The 17,473-nt window shown below is 65.4% G+C and overlaps 3 protein-coding genes across 4 annotated transcripts; all 3 read right to left on the reverse strand.

The window, feature by feature from the left end:
• Positions 1-4,345: 4,345 nt before the first annotated feature.
• Positions 4,346-7,146, reverse strand: TNFRSF18 (TNF receptor superfamily member 18). The gene is made up of 5 exons (XM_090268410.1): positions 6,940-7,146; positions 6,089-6,208; positions 5,257-5,344; positions 4,897-5,108; positions 4,346-4,830 (listed from the first exon to the last, which is right to left on the reverse strand). The coding sequence occupies exons 1-5, from the start codon at positions 7,103-7,105 to the stop codon at positions 4,697-4,699; spliced, it is 720 nt and encodes a 239-aa protein (XP_090124536.1). The 5' UTR covers positions 7,106-7,146; the 3' UTR covers positions 4,346-4,696.
• A 4,486-nt stretch (positions 7,147-11,632) lies between these two features.
• On the reverse strand, positions 11,633-14,031 carry TNFRSF4 (TNF receptor superfamily member 4). 2 transcript variants are annotated; one of them, XM_090268412.1, is made up of 7 exons: positions 13,832-14,006; positions 13,534-13,656; positions 13,086-13,187; positions 12,776-12,842; positions 12,104-12,300; positions 11,865-11,993; positions 11,633-11,764 (listed from the first exon to the last, which is right to left on the reverse strand). In XM_090268412.1, the coding sequence occupies exons 1-7, from the start codon at positions 13,971-13,973 to the stop codon at positions 11,694-11,696; spliced, it is 831 nt and encodes a 276-aa protein (XP_090124538.1). In that variant the 5' UTR covers positions 13,974-14,006; the 3' UTR covers positions 11,633-11,693. The 2 variants fall into 2 exon arrangements, with proteins under 2 accessions (XP_090124538.1, XP_090124537.1); XM_090268411.1 differs by lacking the exon at positions 11,633-11,764 and having other exon boundaries at positions 11,801-11,993; positions 13,086-13,208; positions 13,832-14,031.
• LOC150014029 (tumor necrosis factor receptor superfamily member 18-like) lies at positions 14,007-15,378 on the reverse strand. Its single transcript, XM_090268413.1, has 3 exons — positions 15,147-15,378; positions 14,312-14,399; positions 14,007-14,164 (listed from the first exon to the last, which is right to left on the reverse strand). The coding sequence occupies exons 1-3, from the start codon at positions 15,370-15,372 to the stop codon at positions 14,023-14,025; spliced, it is 456 nt and encodes a 151-aa protein (XP_090124539.1). The 5' UTR covers positions 15,373-15,378; the 3' UTR covers positions 14,007-14,022.
• Positions 15,379-17,473: the final 2,095 nt, after the last annotated feature.

Consider the following 17,473-nt stretch of genomic DNA (forward strand, 5'->3'; position numbering starts at 1 on the left):
TCTGTGCTTGAGGCTGGGGTGGGGTGAGGACCAGCCTCCATCAGGGAGAGGGGGTCTCCTGGGCTGGCGGAGTGCACCCAGGTCTTTGTAAAACCCACACCTGGGCCTTCAGGGTCATGGCCATGCTCCCTGCTGGCATTCAGGCTGCTACATAGCCACGCACAGGACCTCTGCATCCATCTCAGCTCACAGACCTCTCCACTTCCCCCACCTCACATCCCACCCACACTGGGCATCCCTGCCTTTGAGCCTTCTGCCCACAGTCTGTCTTGTGACTGTCCATGTGGCCCACAGTGACATTCCAGAACATTCTGGCTCCCCCAGGGGTCACTGCGGGGCTGTGGGGGTGGCCTGAGTCCTCAGGGAGATGCCATCCCTGGACCATGAGTGGGTGCAGTGACACATGGGGACCCGTGATGTGACAAGTGCATGCTGGCAGAGCAGCCTCTCCTATCCCGATGAGCCCCCCTTCTGGGGATCCCCCAAAGGCCTGGACCATCTGCTGCTGCAGGTTCCTGATGCCCCCTGAGGGCCCGAATGTCAAGGGAGGTTTCCGGTGAGCCACGGCTGTCCACCCCCAGAGGTGACGACCCCACCCCCGGCCCAACACAGCCCACACTCAGGACCTTAAGGACCTGGGGGAAGACGGGCCAGAGACGGAGCCTGGGGTGCTGTGGGATATGGTGTCACTGAGCCCAGTTCTGGCTGGCTGCCGCTTCAAAAACCAGTGCTTGAAAGGCAGGTGCAGATGTAAAGGAAAATGGTTGGTTCAGATGCTGGCCACCTGGAAGATGGGGGCTCTTGTCCCAAAGCCCGTCTCCTCCTCTCAGTACAGACAGGGGTTGTTATAGGGGGGCGGAGAGGGGAACAGAACAAAGAGGTCAGGGGAGGGGAAGTTCTCTACGTGCAGAGGAGCACAGTGCATTCTGATAAGGCCGTGCGGCTTCGTGGTGCGTCATCCTGGTTGTCACCCGGCTTCACGTCATCCGGGCTCCATGGTTGAAGGTCAGCATGTGCCCAGGAGCTGGGATGCCTGAAGTTCTGAGTATGTTTTGAAGTTCATTCCTAGAATTCTTACACCAACATGCTGTTCATCTACAAGCTGCATGTCAGTCAGCGTCCGTTACAGATACCATGTCAAGAGACAGGTGGGGTGGGTTCCGATTCCCACCGTTACAGCTTCCCGCTGTCACAGCCGGGCACCTGGCATCTGCCGCTAGGAGGTGCCCTCCCAATATTCAAAGACGCGGTGGTTGGTGGGTGGCAGTCACGGCAGAGGCAGCTGGGACTCCTGAAGTGGGGGAGGAGAGGTGCCCTGGTGCCCAGGACACTGTGTGCAGCCAGGCCTGTGCTCCGAGAGAAAGCTGCCCCCGCGCCCTCCTCTCCTCCTCCTCCCTCTCCCCTCCAGGGGTCCCCTTGGGGTGGGGAATTCAAGCAGCGCCTTCCATCCGCAGAAGGTTTGGGGGGTCAAGCTGCCCTTGACTCCGACCCAGGTGCCACCCAGACCCTACCAGCCCTAGAGCCCCACCCAGCACCCACGGGGGCCTCCCTAAGCGCCTGGCAGACAGGGCCCGTGTCTGCCGAGCGCCTTCGGGTGGCCGTGGGCCAAGGAACCGCAGCACCCCAAGGACACCCTAGCCCCTCAGCCCTGACATGTGTCCCTGAGGCACAGGCCTGCAGCTGTCTTGGCCGAAATCACAGTCTGGAAAGTGCCTCAACTCCTAAAGCTTCCTGGGAAGATGACACCCGTGGGGCTGGAGGCGCCTGCCTCTCTGCTGCCCCAGCACAGCCACCTCTTGGGGGAAGGGTCTGTGGCCCTAGAAACCAGCACAGGGGCCAGCAGCCCCTCCAGGGTCGAGTCCTTTCCTGACCTCAGAGCTCAGACCAGCCCGGGATGCAGGGGCGTGCTCTTGAATGCTCGGGACGCCCTGGGGTGGGGGTGGGGACAGGAGTGAGGGCCCCACGTCCTGCTCAAGGGGCCATCTGATCGTTGGGTGCACATCACAGCATCTGGGGGCAGCCAGGGACCCCCTGCCCTGGACAGCACCCTGTCTGGGATGGCTCGCCTCCCTGCCCCGACTGAGGGTCTCTGTCCAGCTGGGGCTCCAACCTCAGTAGCCAGTGAAGGGCAGGTGAAGGGTGGGGAGCTGCTGAGGCCGGAAGTGCTTCTGGGAACACAGCAGCCTCTGGATGCTTATCAGAGAACTCCAGTCCCAGGGCGTGGGGCTGTGGTTTTCCGGAGCTGCTCCTGTGGGTGGGGGTTCTAGGATGGGCAGAGTCTCACCTTGGGGTCTTTCTAGGACTTGTGGCCCAAGAGGTCAGGCCAGGCTATCAGCCTCTGCAGGTGGGCACGTATCTGTCCCCAAAGTAGGGAGCCTCTCACAGTACCATTCCCCGCCCCTTCCCCACAGCCAGCACCCCTGAGTCTCCTCAGTCCCCCTGCCTTTGTCCCTACCCCACTTTGCCTGCCTCTAAACTTGGAGTTGCTCAAGCCTCCCTACCTAAACCCTCCAGCCACCTCCCAGCACGACGCTGGGTCTCCAGCTGACCCCCAGCCTCAGCCGTGCTCCCAGCACAGAGCCAGGCCACCTTGCAAACCCTGCGGCCCTGGGGGCTCTGAGGAGGCTGCTGGAGCAGCCCACAGGGGTAGGGGAGGGACAGGAGGAGGCAGATGGAGGTGGGAGACTGCGGGGTAGGGGCACCTCTGCTGAGGGTGGGGCACGTGGAGGGAACCATCCCCCAGCCCTCCCAAGGCCGAACTTCCTGGGGCCAGACACCTCTGGCCCAGACCCCTTCACTGCCCCACCACTGGGCCGTGGCTGCTGGAATGCCCCGCAGCGCTGCGTCATGTCTGCCACCCCCACCCCCGCCCGAGCTGACGTTTGGGTGCGTGTTTTCATGAGGAGTTTCCAAGCTGAGTCAGCCCTGCCTCACCCACCTGCCAGGCCCCTCAGGACTTGGGCGTGGGTGGCCACAGGCCACTGGTGGTTTCTGGGGAAGGTCCTCCCATGACCTGACTCCTGGCCCCTCCCAGGGCGGCTGAGCCAGGCTGGGGACCCCTTCCCCGTGTCCCTAGGGGCAGCGCGAGCAGGCGCCTGGGGAGAGTCCAGGACAGCTGTGCGGGCCCGCCCAGGTGCCTGCCGCCCAGGTGCCAAGAGCAAGCCCCAAGGAAAGCTAGCTTCCTGAAGCGGGGTGCGTGAGGGGCTGGTGGGACAGGAGGCCTGGCCTGGGACAGAGCAGGGGACGAGTGTGGCACACAGGCCCCAGAGAGGCTGGACGTGCCCACCACCGCCTCCCCTGACGGCCACAGCCTGCGCACCGCACTTCCTTATTTATAAGCTAATTCCCCTGGATGCTCACCAAGAGCTTGGGCTCCATAGATGTGCCCAGGACCTGGGACCCAGGGGGCAGAGGTGCCAAAGGATGAGTATGCCCCAAGGGAGCAAGGCCATGAAGGTGTCCCCACCCCCTTTCCAGGAGTGAAAGTTAGCTGTGCTCTGCAGGCTAGGACCCACCCAGAGCCCCTCGCCCCGCACCTACCTGCTGTGAGCAGTGCCCATCCAGCCCACTGCCCACTGGGACTGGATGGGGGTGCGGCCCAATGAGTCAAGAGGGCTCTGCCAGGCAGTGCGCAGGCAGCAGGACAGGGCAGGTGGCCAGGTGTGCTGGCCCCTGGAGGGGCTGCTGCCGAGACGGGTCTGCACCGGCCCATCTGCCACACCCCAGACACCTGTGCCAGTGAGTCCTCATCAGACCTCCCCAGGTGCCAGCCCTGCCCAGCGACGGGGAGGGCACTGCGCGCCTCCGCTGGGTGGGACCTCAGAACCTTGCTCTGAGGGAGACAGGTCCTGTGAGGTGGTGGAACCCAGCAGTGGGGCTCAGAGGGGGGTGGAGGGGCAAAGGCAGGCCACTTTGAGGCTGCTGCCACCCACTAGGGGATGCTGAGTATAGAACTGGCCTGGCCCTAGACCCTGGGCCTAATCACACAGGGGCAGGCGCCCCGCAGGGGCCAGGCTGTATGCCCAGCTGAGACCCAGAGTCTGGGGCAGTGGTGGCCTTGAGGTCGGACACGGGCCCAGGACCCAGCTCCCCCAGTGTGTTCCAGGCAGGCGACCGGGTGGGGGTGACTGGACAGCGCAGCAGAGAGGCCCAGAAGGTGGCTGTGCAGCCCAGCGCCCCTCCCCCAGGAAGCCTATTGAGCCCTGGGGTCCCTGCTCTGGAATGGCCCTGCCTTCTGCTCCCCAACCCTAACCCGAACCCTAACCCCGCCGAGTCTGGGAGGGACGGCGGCCCATGGATCCCACGCCACGTGTCCCTGCCTCCCCACAGCACGCGTGCACTCAGGTCACCGGACAAGTGTTTATTGACGCTGCCTGCAGCCTGTCCTGGGCTGGGACCGGCCTCCCGTCCAGGGAACCGGGGGGCCACCGACCTCACTCCGTCAGGGCTGGCAAGGGAGGAGGCAGCCATGCATGTGTCTTGTCTCCCACCGTCCAGCGACAGCTGCTGCCTCTTCTGCATGGTCTGGGGACTTGTCGCTGTCACCATCCCCACCCACTTCCACCGTCGAGGGGAGCAGGGCCGGGCCAGATCAGGGCGCCTCAGCAGGGCGCAAGCCCTGGCTCCCGAGGGTCAGCCCTGGGCCCGTCCCCGGAGGCCTGGTTCAAGGTCCGCTGTGCTGGCAGGCAGCTAGGCCTCACACCCACGGGTTCCCCAGCGGGCCCTTGTCCTCCCTCTTGTCCTCCGAGAGCCGCTCCCCCCGCTCTTCCTCAGGAAACTGGCAGCTGCAGGCGTCCTCGGCCGGCGGCACGTCCAGCAGCAGCTGGGTCTCTGCAGAGGGGCTGTGGTCAGCGGGGAGGCCCGGGCCCACCTCCCCCACCGCAGGGCACAACTGACCTGGGGGCCATGCTCGAGGCCTCCTCAGCTGCCAGATGTGGAGGCCGAGCTGGGCCACAGTCAGGACCAGGATGCAGGCGCCCAGGGCGAGAAGGAGGAGGACGAGGACAGTCAGCGGGCAGTGCGACTCCGCGGGCGGCGATGCCAAGATGCACTCGGCATCGTGCGTCCTGTTCCCGGGGAACGCGGTGCGAGCCCCGAGCCGGGAGCAGCTGGGACACAGGAATAGGGAGCCTCCGTCAGCCCTCGGCCACCCGGCAGCCCCCGCAACAGCAGCTGCCGCTGAGCTGTGGGGCCGTCACACCAGGAGGGACAGGAGAGGGCCCCCCGGGGGCCGCCCGAAGCCCCACCAGCACTCACTCTGCCCAAGGTCTACAGTGGCCCTCGCTGTCCCCAGAGAAGGTCCCTGTGGCACAGTCCACACATTCGAAGCCAAACGTGAAGTCCCCTGCAGACAGACATGGACAGAAAGACAGATCGACAGGCCGCAGGGCCACTGGGTGGGTGTGACCCCCACACGCATCCCCCCCGACAGCGGTCTCCAATGCCCACAGGGCCTGGGATAGGCACCTGTGGGAGAGGCAGCCTCGGGGGGGTCCCTGAGGCTGTGACCCTGGGCAGAGTGGAGGTTCCCTGGGGGCACATGGGGGAGAGAACGGTGTGAGGTGGGGCCAGGGTAGAGGCAGAGCGGGCAGCCCTGTGCTCGGTCCAGCAGGCTGGAGGGCGGGAGGCCGGCGAGGGTCCTGGCGAGGGGCTGAGGCCGGCATCCCCGTGGGTCCAGCAGTCGGCACCGCCCCGCCCCTCCCGTCAGGTAAACAGGCCCGAGAGGATCTGAGCTGCTCCTTCCAGGGAAGGGGTGGACCCCCAGCTGGGGCTCCAGGGCAGGGCCGTCCCCATGCAGATGGGCAGGGGTGCAGGACCCACGTGTGGTCCGAGCCAGGACCTGAGGACACCCCTGTCCCTCCCAACCAGCCCCGAGGGGCACCAGTGGATGGAGGGACCCAGGCCAGGAGAGGAAGGACTCTGCCAAGTGCACGGACAGTGGGTGGTGACATTAAGCATCACAGGTGCCACCTGCCCTGAGGACATGTCTGTGTCCCCCACAGGAACGAGCGTCCTTCCACACCCACACCCACACCCACGCCACAGCCGCTCCTGCTCCGCCGCTCTGGCCGCAGCCACGGGCACTTACCGTGGGCCTGCACTCGCTGGCCGGGCGCGCAGGGGTGGTGCAGGCAGGTCTCGCACTGCGGGTCTCCACAGTGGAACTCGGGCTGGACACACGTGCAGGTCCGCTCAGGACAGGCCTCGGCTGGGCAGGAGACAAGCCAGCCCTCAGCGGCTGGGCCTAGCCCCCTCCCCGGGGCCACCCCTGTCCGGCCCTCCAGGGCGAAGGGTGTCAGGACAGGGCAGCCCAAAGCCCCCCTCAGACAGCCCCGGGGGCAGGAGGTGCCTGTCTTGGAGCCAGGACTCACGTGGTCCAGCTGTGCCCCCACTGCCCAGCCTGGATGCTGTTGCCCAGCTTGGCTGTGGCTCAGCACGTCCAGCAGCTGTCTCTGCTGGACAAGGAAGTATCCCTGGGGCCGCCGCCTCCCCGCACTGCCTCCGCTACGAGCCCCCTTGACGCAGTCTGGTCTGCCTGTCCCCCTCCCTGCCACACCCCCAGGACCCCTTTGGGTGACACTGTGGGGTGTCTTCCCCTTGTCATTTGTCCCCAAACAGACACATTCGACCTGCCCCTCAACCAGCACAGTCGCAGGTCAGAGATGGAGGCAGGGCCAAACTGGGCAGGAAGTGGCCCGGGTGCTGCCCTAGGACTCACTGCCCACTCAGTAGGAATGGGAACGCCAGACCCGTCTTGGAAAGGCTTCCTCTCCCCTGGCACCGGCCCCAGCCTTAGGCCCCTCCCCAGGGTTGCGGGGGCCCCAGCGCACTGGATCCGGAAAGTGTGCCTGCCGGCTCGCCTCGGGCGGCCGGGTCTGCGCACAGGGAGGGGGCGCCGCGCCCCTGAGCCTGGAGCCAGGTTCCGCCGGCGCGTCTTACCCGCGTTGCACGAGCTGCAGCAGCGCGCATCCGTCCCGGTCCCACGCAGAATGCGGCCGGGGCCGCAGCGCGGATCCCCGGGGGGGCGCTGGCCCAGACCAAAGGCGCAGAGCAGCGCGACGCCCCACAGGGCAGCCCGCGCGCTCCTCGCCCCCATGGCACCCATCACTCTGGCGAGCTCCGGGATTTTGAGGCGCCATCACGCCCCCACTGGACACGCCCAGACCCCGCCCCACCCGCCTGCAGGCCGCTCTGCCTCTGCCACGCCCAAGGGGGCGAGAGAAACTACCTTGAGGACTCCGAATTCAAGGGGCAGGCGGAGCGCAGATTTGGGGGCGGTGAAACTCCTTCATGATTACCATGGAGACACACACCGCGACACATCTGTGCTAACCTCAGAACGCGCAGCACCGAGGATCCTAATGCAAGCGGGAACCCTGGATGATGGTGGCGTGTCCGCGGTGACACACGCGCCCTCTGTGCGGACGTTGATAGCGGGGACCACTCTGCGTGGGTGGGGGCTGATGGGAAGTCTCTGGACCCGCCCCTCAATTTTGTTGTGAACCTAAAAGTACTCTGAAAAATAAAGTCTATTTTTTAAAAAAGGTAGTGGATCCCAGCACCTGATCACCAAGAGTCCATTGATTGATGCTCCAGGCACATATAGGGGTGACATTGGGGGGTTTCTAAGTGTTCCTGCCTGCCCTTTGCCCAGGAACTCCTACCCGCCCCTCCCCAGCCCAGGAGTGGGCAGTGTGGGGGCGGGGAGTCTGAAATCCTATCTATGCAAAACCTGTGGCCACTGGTCTGGGGAGACGGGGTGTGGGGTGTGGGCAGGAGGGCAGCAGGGGTGGACTCCGGATGACATAGGTGGAACTCAGCCAGGACTGTTTCCTCCATGGGCCCCTTGGTTCCTGGCTGAGCCCCCCCCACCTCCAGCTTCCTTGGATTCCCAGAGGCAGTGGGGTGAGGTCCCTGTCCTCTGTGAAGCCCCCAGGCCCCGGAGCCCATACCTGCCCCAGGCATGACCTCTGTTTGAAGCTCAGCACCCAGTAGCCTGGAAACCCCTCCAGGGATCAGGATTGGGGTTCACTTTCAGGGAGTTGGGATGAGCACCCCTCCACTCTCCAAGGATTAGGATCAGCCTTCTCCCTGACTCGGCCAACCCAGCCTGGCAGGGATCCAGCAGCTTGGGGTGCCCCCCCACCCCTGTGGGTGCAGCCTGAAGACACCCTACCCATGCCTCAGAGCCCCAGGGGGGGCTGTCACCCCTCCCAGACCAGGGAGCTTCTCCGTGCATGGGAGGGTGTGGGGAGGGCTGGCGAGGAGAGGCCAGCGCACTGATGGACACTCGAGGCCCCTGAAGCTGGCCTGGTCTCAACTCTGACTGCGGAGCAGTGCCAACCCGGATCTCCCTAGACCAACCTGGTCATCCTGGAGGGTGTGGAGCGCTGGGCCGTACTGGAGCTCTCAAGCCACAGAGAAGAGCCTCCAACTCACCTTGACATGGTCCCTTGTCTTTCTGAGGCTCGGTTCCCCTGTGGGGCACTGAAGGGTTCTGGGGTCTACCTCCTCCAGGAAGCCTGCCTAGATTGCTCAGCTTTATTTCTCAGCCCTGCTGGGGATGCTGGGGGTTGGGCAACAGGGTCTCGGGAATGTGGCCTGGGGGCGCCCACGGGCCGGCCCTGAGGCTGGTAGGCCCAGGGGACCTGCACGGAGCAGCTATTCCTTTTCTGAGATAAATGATAGGAGTGCATGGATCGTTACTCAACCCTTGTTCTCAAGTCCCAGGACGCAGGACCACCTCCTCAGAGATGGGTCTCCAGGGTGGTTGTGGCTCCCAGGTGCCGGATACTGGAAGGTAAGGTGGGGCCAGTGGGGCCAGGGAGCCCCAAGCTCCTAGCTCCCAGTGGGGAGGTGGGTCTGAGAGCTGGGGCAGGAGTGGGGCCGTCTGGTCCTCCCTGGATGCCAGGGAAAGGCGTTCTGAGTAGAGGCTCGGGCCTCCGCTCATTTCACAGGCACCAGGGGTCAGGTGTGTGCTGGCGTGTGTCACGCAGTTCTGGCAAGCTCCCCGACGGGGGACTGACCATGTGCCATGCCGTTTGGTCCTTCTGGAAGTGGGAACAGTTGGGGCCTTCTGACATTGGTTCATGGGGGAGGGGTGATGGTGGTGGGGAGGCAGCTGGGCTGGGCAGGGGTCTGCAGAAGACGTCACCGGAGAGGCGGGCAGGGGGCCGAGCTGGCCACCCTCCGCTGCAGCACCACAGCAATGAAGGGGCCAGCCCTGGTGGGCGCAGCTCAGGGGACTGAGTGCTGCCTGAGAGCCAAAGGGTCTCCAGTTCGTTCCTGGTTCAGTTCCCAGTCAGGGCACCTGCCTGGGTTGCGGGCTGGTGCCCGACTGGGGGTGTGCAGGAGGCAACCGATGGATGTATCTCTTGCACATGGATGTTTCTCTCCCTTTCTTCCTCCCTCCCTTCCCCTCTCTCTAAAAGCAAATAAGTAAAACCTTTAAAAGAAAAAGAAAAGAAAGAAACGGAGGGGCCAGGTCATGGGACTGTACAGACAGGGAGCACAGCCTCTGAACAGCAGGGGAAGTCAGAAAGCACCGGGGCCCACGCCTGCCTTCCTGTCCCAGCTGCCGGGGCAGCCCCGCGAGTGCATGCGGTTTCCGCAATGGGCAGGGCACAGAGGTGATCATCTGCTTGTCTTCGTTTCCCAGCAGCTCGTGAGCGGTTGTAGGTCTGCATCATCTATTTCGGCTTTCAGAAGCAACCGTGCAATGCCATGAGGGTCTGAAGGGGCTGGGGGAGGTGGAGAGACGGAGAGCTGTCACCCCGCAGGGCTAGAGGACAGAGCCAGGTGGGGACACGCCGGCTGGGTGCCCAGGGGCCTGAGGTTGCGGGGCAGATGCAGCTCCACACCCAGGCCTGGGGCTCAGGCAGGGCCTGGAGAGGAGGAAGCCTGGGGTTGTCCGCTGAGCCAGGCAGGACAAGGGGCCGTGTAGAAGCAATGAGACGGTGACGGCTCTCCATCCACGCACCTGTCCCCTGGTGGACATGGAGCAGTCGGGCTGGTGCCGGGTGTCAAGAGGAAGCCCTTCCCCATGGCCTCCAAACTTCCAAGCCCCAATGTCCAGACCCTCCCTCAGGTCCCACTTGGGGGCCACTGTCCCCACATCAGCAGTGACAGCACTGTTTGTCACTGTGGGAGCTCAGTGAACACCTGTTGACTGGAGAGCAATGACTTTCTTCCCTTTGCAGCCAGAGGGTCCAGGGACGGGGGTCCGAGGTCTGAGAGGGAAAAGGCTGGAGGCCTTCGGGTGACTGTAGAGGGAAAGTGGCCCGAGGGCGGGGGTGCATAGAGGCTCCCCCCAAGCCAGAGCCCGGAGTCCTCCCCGCCGCCCACAGGTTGGTTACAGTGCCATGGCTGCGTACTTCCCGGAGATGACACTGTGCTACATGGCAGGACGCCCCGGCAGACAGGAGGGCCTGGTCAGCAGGGACAGAGGGGACAGGCAGCTGCGCCGAGCGGGTCAGGCCCAGAGGCGGCCTCTGTGTGAGTCTTGCCCCTGTGCACCGCGAAACCACGCTCCAGAGTGGAGCTTCCCTTCTGAGTCCCTCACGGTGGCTCCTGACTGTGTGACGAGTGCTGAGGGCTGCCCACGGCCCCCTCCCACCTGGTCTGTGGTTTTGCTCACATGGGCTGCTCTCATGCACTTCCTCTCAGCATCTCCAGCAGGATCCGCTCTGGGCGCCTTCTGCCCTCCGTTCAGTTGAGGCGGATGCAGTGGGGAGGGACACCGGGGGGCGGGCCCCTGTTCCCACCACAGGTGGGCACAGCTGATCTCCTTCCTGGGACACCACATGCAGCCTGTCCCCGAGTGCTGGCCAGTGGCTGTCTGGACGTGCCGCCCTTTCTGTCCACCTGCCTTCAATGGATGCTTGAGTTTCCGCTTTGGGACCTTTCTGTTCGCGGCCCACCAGGCACCTCCAGTTTCCCAAAGTGGTGTCGGCGCTTCACCTGTGGGACTTGGGAATGTGGCTGCTCTCAAGGGCCCTGGGGACCCAGAGGGCACCGACCGGCATTGGAAACGGGGCAAGAGTGGGGAACCTCGGTCCCCACATGCTCGTGGCCGGCAGGCGTGAGGTTTGAGGGGCTAGGAGGAGGGGAAACAACACGCAGGCTCTCTCACAGGAGCACAGAGATGGGGAGAGCCTCAGTGCCCCCTCTGAAGCCAGTGCCTCAGTTTCCCCCCCTGCTCCATCAGCACCTCACCGAGGATCCCAGCCCGGCCCCTCCGCCCCAGGCCATGGGCCTCATTGTGAGGGCCGCAGGTCCACTTGCCCGCGTGTAGAATCTCGTCGTCTGACTGCCCAGGGCCTTTGTGCTGGTCTTCACGTGCCCCCACAGGTACTGGACATGCCCAGAGAGTAGGGAGGACAGCGCCCTGGGCCCCGAGTGCTCCACTGGAGCCCCTGCCCCGCACCCTGGCCTCAGACAGCCCCAGCCAGAGGTGGGCAAAGTCCTAGCACCCGTCCCCCCCGTGAACGTGCAGCCCCAGCCCACAGGCACCCAGACAGAGACCCGCATTTGTCAACACCGTTTATTGGGGGCCACCCTGGGTGGAGTATGCACGGCATACATAGCTGAGCTTGGGGCCGGCCCGGGAGCGCCTAGAACGGCACAGGCAGGCGCCAGGCAGACGGGGCGATGGGGTGAGGAGGTGACGAGCCGTTGGGGGGATGGGGCGCCGCTCAGATCTTGGCCAGGCTGGAGTGGGCATCCGAGTGCTCCTCCTGGATGGGGGTCCGGAAGCTGCTTCTTCCTGGCGGGGGGGGGGGGGGGGGTCAGAGCCGGAGGTGAGCAGGGCCTTGGCCTCCGGCCGGGGGGCTGGCCAGGCAGCAGCCCTCACTGTGGACACTCACCGGGGGCCTTGGCATTGTTGGCTGGCGGCCTACAGGCCTTGTAGTGCAGGAGGAGGACCAGCACGGCGGCCGCCGGGGCCAGCAGGCCCAGGCCAAGCCCCAGGCCCAGGACGGCAGCCAGCTCGGGGCCTGCAGTGAGAGAGCTGCTGAGTGGGGCCCGCCCGAGGGGCCCCCAGGCCTTCCCACACCCACTCTCCTCTCGGTTGGGAGCCCTGCTGGAGGAGGCCCGGCACCCTTACCCCTGGGCGGCTCTGCAGGGGGTGTAGCAGACTTCTGGGAGGGCCTGGCCCAGGCGGTGGGGGACGGGGCGGTGGGGGGCCAGGCTGGGGGGCCAGTGGTCTTCCCAGGCAGGGTGGTTGGGGGTGTCCTGCCCTCACAGGAGGCATCGGAGTGGTTGCTGCCTGCCCGCAGGGTGCGCTTTCCCTCCATGGTGCAGCTGAGGGGGAGGGGTGTTGTCAAGGACCCATGGGGTCCACCCTGGGTGACCCCAGGCAGCATGAGACTCCAGAATGAGGGGGTTGACACGAGGGGCCAGGACCCTGCCACCCCCAGGAAGCTCGGCCCCACCCGCAGGGTCTCCGAGGCCACTGCTCACCCCCATGTGCCCTCAGGCACTCTGCTCCCCAAAGGCTCCTCCTGACCTGTACCCAAGCCCCTGCCCTACCACAGCCTGCACCCTAAAGGGGGCCTCCCAGCTGTGGCCAAACGAGAGCCTCTCACACGCCCGGGTCCTGGGCCAGGTGTCACCGGCTTCCCCCGCAGCCCAGGAGGAAGGCCAGTGGGACAAGGCTGGGCCAGGGCTGAGCAGAGGGACAGCCCATCGTTGGGGGCAGGCCCAGAGCCTCCCCAGCCTGTGGCTTCCTGCTCCCAGGCCTCCAAGCCACCGAGCCTTCCAGCCTTGAGACACTCACTTGGTCCAGGGTTTGCAGACTTCATTGTCACCCGGGGAGAAGTGTCCTGGTGGGCACGGGGCACAGTCTGTAGTAAAGACAGCACAGTCTGCAACAAAGGCTGTGCGGCCAGGCCTCTGTGCCCCCGGCTTCTGGAAGCCCCGCCCATATTCCACCCAGCGGCCCTGACCCAGAGCCCCCAACCCCTGCATGCACATCCTGGCATGACCTGCTAGGAGAGGGGCACCTGGCCCCGCCTGGGTTAAGGGTGCTGGGGAGGTGGGGACAGCATGTGCTGCGGGGGACAAGGATGGACCCTGCCTGGGCTCACCAACTCCTGGCTTGAAGCCGTCCTGAGGCTGGGTGCCGGGACGGCAGCTGCAGAGGGTGTCGTTAGTGGCTGTACAAGCCCGCTTGACCTCACTCCCACTTCCTGGGGGACACAGTTGGTGGGCTGCAGGCCCAGGCCAAGGGCTCAAAGCCGCCAACTCCAGGACAGCTGCCCCCTCAAAGCCTGGTGGCTCAGCCGTGTGGACCCAGGAGGGCCCTGCGACACTCGGGGCTCCCTTCCCCACCCTCCCTCCAGCCTGCAGCAGGACCCTCTATGGCCCGAAAGGCCACGTGGCTGGCACAGGCTCCACCCCAAGTCCACATGGTATTGGCCCCCTGGGAGGCGGGAAGTGCCTCTGGGGACCCCCAGGGTGGAGCAAGCCCCGCTATGGTTTGGGGTGTGCCTCCTGTGGACGTGATCAGGGCAGTGGCAGCGGTGCCAGACTCACTCTGGTTACACTGGGTGCACGGCTTGCAGGGCGCATAGTTCGTGTCCTCGTTGTAGTGGCCCGGCTTACACGGGAGGCACACGGTGTCCCGATCCAAAGTGCAGCGGCTCTTCATCCAGAAACCTGCGGGGTCCCGAACCTGTTCCAGGTCCTCACCTCCCCGGAGCACAGGCTGCCTGTCCCGAGTCCGCTGGTCCCGTGATACCGCACCCCAGACTCCCCTGCGTGGCCTTGTCTCCCGTGTCCCCAGTCCCTGTGTCCTGCTGCCCCCACCGCCCCTCCGCAGCCGTGCACTCACCTGGCTTACATTCGTTACAGCACTTGGTGCCCCGGGGGTAGGTGTTCCCGAGGCAGCTGAGCTGGCCCGCGGCACCCACCACCAGCCCCAGGAGCAGGAGGGCTGAGCGCGGCGCCCGGGGCCACCAGGCGCCCACACACATCTCCGTCTCACCGGCGCAGGAGTCTGGGGTTTTTCCATGCAGGATGTGGCTATAAAAGCTGGGGGGAGGGGCAGGGCGGGCAGGAGGAGGAGGGGACCAAAGGACACCCCTCAACTGTTATGTCCACTGACTCAGGCTCATCGTGCGTCCTGTTCCCGGGGAACGCGGTGCGAGCCCCGAGCCGGGAGCAGCTGGGACACAGGGATACGGAGCCTCCGTCAGCCCTCGGCCACCCGGCAGCCCCGCAACAGCAGCTGCCGCTGAGCTGTGGGGCCGTCACACCAGGAGGGACAGGAGAGGGCCCCCCGGGGGCCGCCCGAAGCCCCACCAGCACTCACTCTGCCCAAGGTCTACAGTGGCCCTCGCTGTCCCCAGAGAAGGTCCCTGCGGCACAGTCCACACATTCGAAGCCAAACGTGAAGTCCCCTGCAGACAGACATGACAGAAAGACAGATGGACAGGCCGCAGGGCCACTGGGTGGGTGTGACCCCCACACGCATCCCCCCCGACAGCGGTCTCCAATGCCCACAGGGCCTGGGATAGGCACCTGTGGGAGAGGCAGCCTCGGGGGGGTCCCTGAGGCTGTGACCCTGGGCAGAGTGGAGGTTCCCTGGGGGCACATGGGGGAGAGAGCGGTGTGAGGTGGGGCCAGGGTAGAGGCAGAGCGGGCAGCCCTGTGCTCGGTCCAGCAGGCTGGAGGGCGGGAGGCCGGCGAGGGTCCTGGCGAGGGGCTGAGGCCGGCATCCCCGTGGGTCCAGCAGTCGGCACCGCCCCGCCCCTCCCGTCAGGTAAACAGGCCCGAGAGGATCTGAGCTGCTCCTTCCAGGAAAGGGGTGGACCCCCAGCTGGGGCTCCAGGGCAGGGCCGTCCCCATGCAGATGGGCAGGGGTGCAGGACCCGCATGTGGTCGGAGCCAGGACCTGAGGACACCCCTGTCCCTCCCAACCAGCCCCGAGGGGCACCAGTGGATGGAGGGACCCAGGCTAGGAGAGGAAGGACTCTGCCAAGTGCACGGCCAGTGGGTGGTGACATTAAGCATCACAGGTGCCACCTGCCCTGAGGACATGTCTGTGTCCCCCACAGGAACGAGCGCCCTTCCACACCCACACCCACACCCACGCCGCAGCCGCTCCTGCTCCGCCGCTCTGGCTGCAGCCACGGGCACTTACTTACCGTGGGCCTGCACTCGCTGGCCGGGCGCGCAGGGGTGGTGCAGGCAGGTCTCGCACTGCGGGTCTCCACAGTGGAACTCGGGCTGGACACACGTGCAGGTCCGCTCAGGACAGGCCTCGGCTGGGCAGGAGACAAGCCAGCCCTCAGCGGCTGGGCCTAGCCCGCTCCCCGGGGCCACCCCTGTCCGGCCCTCCAGGGTGAAGGGTGTCAGGACAGGGCCTCCCATAGCCCCCCTCAGACACCCCCGGGGGCAGGAGGTGCCTGTCTTGGAGTCAGGATTCTTACGTGGTCCAGCTGTACCCCCTCCCTCGTCCAGCTACATGGCTGGGCTGTGTCCCCACTGCCTGGCCTAGAACTGCTCCTGGGGAGGAATGGGAGACAATACTAGGTCAGGAGACAGGCGTTGCACGGTCTAGGGCTTCTCCCAGCCTCAGCTGCAGGGGGAGAGGGGGCGCCCAGGGCCCCAGGGCATGACCCGTAGCCCAAGGAGCAGCAGCAGCTGTGTGGGTGGGCAGGTGCAGCCACACACGGGAGCAGGTGTCAGGGGCCACACAGGGCTCCCAAATCCACGTGTTGAAGCCCTGACCCCCAGGATGGCTGCATTTGGGGGTGATTAAAGTCAGATGAGGTCATGAGGGTGGGGTCTGACCCCACAGGCCTGGCATCCTTGCAGGAAGAGGGAGCAAGCCTGGGAGAGCCCCACAGAGGGACGACCATGTGAGGACAGAGCAGGGGACTGTCTGTACCAAGGACAGAGCCCTCAGGAAACCAGCCTGGCTGGCACCTGATGCCATCGGAAGCCTGGACACAGGGCTGGGGGCAGGAAGCATCGGTCATTGAGGCCACGTCCATCCGCGGTGCTCCCTCAGGCCAGCCCGAGCAGACTTGGCACGCACAGCAGCAGAGCGAGCGTCTGCCCTCCAGGGTGTGAGGGGGCCTGGAGCGTGGTGGGCCTGTGTCCACGTGAGCATGGCACGTGTCGCTGGCCCCGCATGCTGTGGCATGTGTGAGGCTGCTCCCAAGGACACTGGGGCTGTGTCAGGGAGGTCCTGAGAGGACAAACCCTCCACTTGTGGAACAGAGGACAGGAGCGCAGTGTGGAGATGCATGGTGTCAGGACAGGGGACCATCGATGTGCAAGTGGGGAAGAGCGCACGCACACGCACACACACACACACACACACACACACACGCATACACATCCGCTATCCCTGGGCTGTTTCCGTAGCTTTCTAAACCCGCCCGTGGCACTGGCTCACCTTTCTGACAGCTAATTTAAAAAGTTTCAGGCAGAGGCCTGGAAAGTCCCTTCCTTCTGAGGAGCTCAGGTACAAACCAGCTCCCAGCCCACCTGTGGGAAATTCCCCTGACCCGAGGCCCCAGCAGGGCCAGGCCTCGCGAGCCTCTGGAGTTAGGGTCCACGTGTCGGGGGTCAGGGCGCCCGGGCAGCTGGGCGTGTGTGCACGCGCGTGCATTCCCATTTCCCATTGACAATGAAACAAGTTTTTCTTGCCAAATAAAGAAAACTGTAGTTTTGGGTCTGGTGAGCTGCACCCCTCTCCTTCCCTGGGATGTATGTGGGGCCACCTGCCCTCTGGCTTTGGAGTCTCCGGCCTGAGGTCCCACATGCCTGGCCCACCTACGGGACATCTGCTCACAGGTGACACCCAGGCACTGGCCCAGCCTCTCCGTGGGCCCAACTGCTGGGCGATCAGCCCACACCTGTCCGAGCTCAGCCTGCTCACATCCACCCACCCACCCTCAGGCCCAGCCCACCATGAGCTCTCAGCTCACAGATTAGTTCTGAAAAGTGTTTGCTGCGTTTGCCTGGAAACCTAGGTGCTCCCCTGCCTGTTAGTGCAGCGGCCCCAACCCCACGCTGCTCAGAAGCAGGTCCCCATGGCAAGGGTTGGTCATGTGAGCAGCTCCGGGTCCCTCTGCCACGCAGCCGGAGCCCCCCACCCAGGCGGGGCCTTCAACGGCTGCACCAACCTGCTGGCCGTGTGAGCTGCGCTCGGAGGCACCACAGGCCACGAGGAGGGAGCCGGTGGGCAGACGCACCAGCAGGCGTGCCACAGCCGACCCCCAGGAGGGCTCTGATCAGCTGCCAAGCACCACAGTGGGACTGCACACAGAGGACAACCTGGCCCAACGGCAGCCCACACCACCCCCAATTCCCAGGGCTCAGCACTCTCGGGGCCTCCTTGCTCCCCCACCCCCGCCCAGCCCTACGGCAGTGGCTCAGGGCTCATCCTCTGCTGTCCCTTCAAGCCTGGGACTCCCACTCCCCTGCTGGCCCCCAAGGACGGCTCCCACCTGGCCCTGAT

Source organism: Furipterus horrens, unplaced genomic scaffold (assembly GCF_987537825.1).
Source record: "Furipterus horrens unplaced genomic scaffold, mFurHor1.1.pri manual_scaffold_3, whole genome shotgun sequence".
In the NCBI taxonomy this organism is placed as follows: Eukaryota; Metazoa; Chordata; class Mammalia; order Chiroptera; family Furipteridae; genus Furipterus; species Furipterus horrens.